At 35.5% G+C, this 2,115-nt stretch overlaps 1 protein-coding gene across 5 annotated transcripts in view; it reads left to right on the forward strand.

Moving 5' to 3' along the window:
- Positions 1 to 2,115, forward strand: part of LOC115242191 (guanine nucleotide-releasing factor 2) — a 60,988-nt gene extending 58,873 nt beyond the window's left edge. For 4 of the 5 annotated variants that reach the window (XM_029818290.1, XM_029818288.1, XM_029818289.1 and 1 more), the window contains 6 exons: positions 1 to 53; positions 165 to 408; positions 708 to 882; positions 946 to 1,590; positions 1,689 to 1,820; positions 1,911 to 2,115. The exon at positions 1 to 53 is cut by the window's left edge and continues 227 nt beyond it. In XM_029818290.1, the coding sequence (XP_029674150.1) occupies positions 1 to 53; positions 165 to 408; positions 708 to 882; positions 946 to 1,590; positions 1,689 to 1,820; positions 1,911 to 2,049 (1,388 nt within the window). In that variant the 3' untranslated portion in view covers positions 2,050 to 2,115. Of the gene's footprint in view, positions 66 to 164; positions 409 to 707; positions 883 to 945; positions 1,591 to 1,688; positions 1,821 to 1,910 lie in introns of all 5 variants that reach the window. The other variant, XM_029818287.1, reaches the window with a different exon arrangement.

The raw sequence follows: 2,115 nt of genomic DNA on the forward strand, positions 1-2,115 counted from the left end.
CAACGTACGCACATGAAAAGAAAGATGTTACGCCTTCGACTCCAGTAAAATTGGTAAACATTAATGTAATAAATTCACGCTATATATGTATATTGCGTTATTATTACGGACGAACCATGATTAGGATTCGATGAAGCACGCGTGACATAATCGTTTTATTTCAGAATAACAACGTTATTATGGACACAGTATTACCGTCGTCTAGACCTGCTAGTAATGCTCTTTCTTCCATATCAGTTGATGAAAACACCCTTGAATTAAGGGATATCGATCAAGATGATAGTATTTTAGATGAATTAGATATCAACAAATCCTTGGTGTTGAAAAAATCCGATGAAGAAGGCCCAGATATACGTGGTGGACATCCAGATGCTTTATTAATCCACGCCACGAAAGCAAATAAACATGGTATATACTTTTTAATTTATCAAACATAGTATTTGGAATTAATATTTAAAAAATTAGAATAAAAGAAATATATATATATACATATATATACATATATATTTTTTTTTATACGCTGCATAGATGAAAAAGAATCAGGTAATTGACATAATATTTTTAATGAATAAATTTTAATGAATATCATATTGATAATTATATTATACAATATGCAATATCGCGTATAAATTGATAGATGAACATTGACTATAAGGCTCGTAAATGAAGATGAATGAATCGATAAAAACAATATACATCTTTTGCAGACTTCCTATACCAAGAAGCGTTTCTAACGACGTACAGGACCTTCATGCAGCCATTGGAACTAATTCGAAAACTACATAGACGCCATCAACGTTTCTCGTGTTCTCCGGATGTCGTTAAACAAAGAGCCGCGCGTGAAGCATTCTCCTTATTAGTTCGGGTCGTTAGTGATTTAACGTAAGTGTAGACTCGTATTGATATTTCTGAATATAATATTTGATATCATTCTCTATTAAACAGAATATCTGATCTTGACGACATTCTTCTGCAAACTCTGATGGAATTTGTACAACAACTGGTGTGCAGCGGAGATCTTACAATGGCCAAAGCATTGCGGGTTAAGATTTTAGAGAAGCACACTATCAAGCAGTTACAAGCGGCGCAACCGATTCTTTCGTCTCTAAGCGTAACAACGAAACAGGCTTCTCTGTTGGACTTTAAGAGCGAACAGATTGCTGAACAAATGACGCTACTCGATGCCGATTTGTTTATGAAAATAGAAATACCGGAAGTGCTGATCTGGGCGCAGGAACAGAACGAAGAGAGAAGTCCGAATCTCACAAGATTTACCGAACACTTCAATAAAATGTCATATTGGGCACGATCTCGGATATTGGAGCACCGGTTAGAAAATGAGGCGAAAGATAGGGAGAAATATGTCGTAAAGTTCATCAAAATCATGAAACACCTTAGGAAAATTAATAATTTTAATAGTTATCTCGCATTATTATCTGCACTGGACAGTGCGCCTATTAGGAGACTCGAATGGCAAAAGCACATTACGGAAGGTCTCAAGGAATATTGCGCTCTCATCGATAGTTCTAGCAGTTTCCGAGCCTATAGACAAGCTCTGGCAGAAACGCAGCCGCCATGTATTCCTTATATGTAAGAGCGCAAGTATTTGTTGTTATTATCCCCCATCCCAAAAATACAATATCTCGTATGTATCTTTTTAATTATCAAAAAATATGCATATGTTTCAGTGGACTTGTTTTGCAAGATCTTACGTTTGTGCATATTGGAAATAACGATTTATTACCAGATGGCACTATAAATTTCTCGAAAAGATGGCAACAATTTAATATTGTTGAAAATATGAAAAGATTTAAGAAAGGGTGAGCATTTTTGTTTTATCACTACATACATCACCACACAATACATGATAAATTTTAATGCTTTAATCGTGTAATTATTATATTTTACAGCACGTATTCTTTCAAGAAGCACGAGCGTATCATAACGTTTTTCAACAACTTTAGCGATTTCCTCTGTGAGGAGGCAATGTGGCAGATTTCCGAAAGCATCAAACCACGTGGTGGCAAGAAAGCGCAGCCGCAAAACTAGAATATACCTAACCCTTTCACTGCCTGCGTCTCGAAAGGTTGAAATGTGAGTGGATTAAAAGATTTA

Source organism: Formica exsecta, unplaced genomic scaffold, assembly GCF_003651465.1.
Source record: "Formica exsecta isolate Colony F162 unplaced genomic scaffold, ASM365146v1 scaffold579, whole genome shotgun sequence".
In the NCBI taxonomy this organism is placed as follows: Eukaryota; Metazoa; Arthropoda; class Insecta; order Hymenoptera; family Formicidae; genus Formica; species Formica exsecta.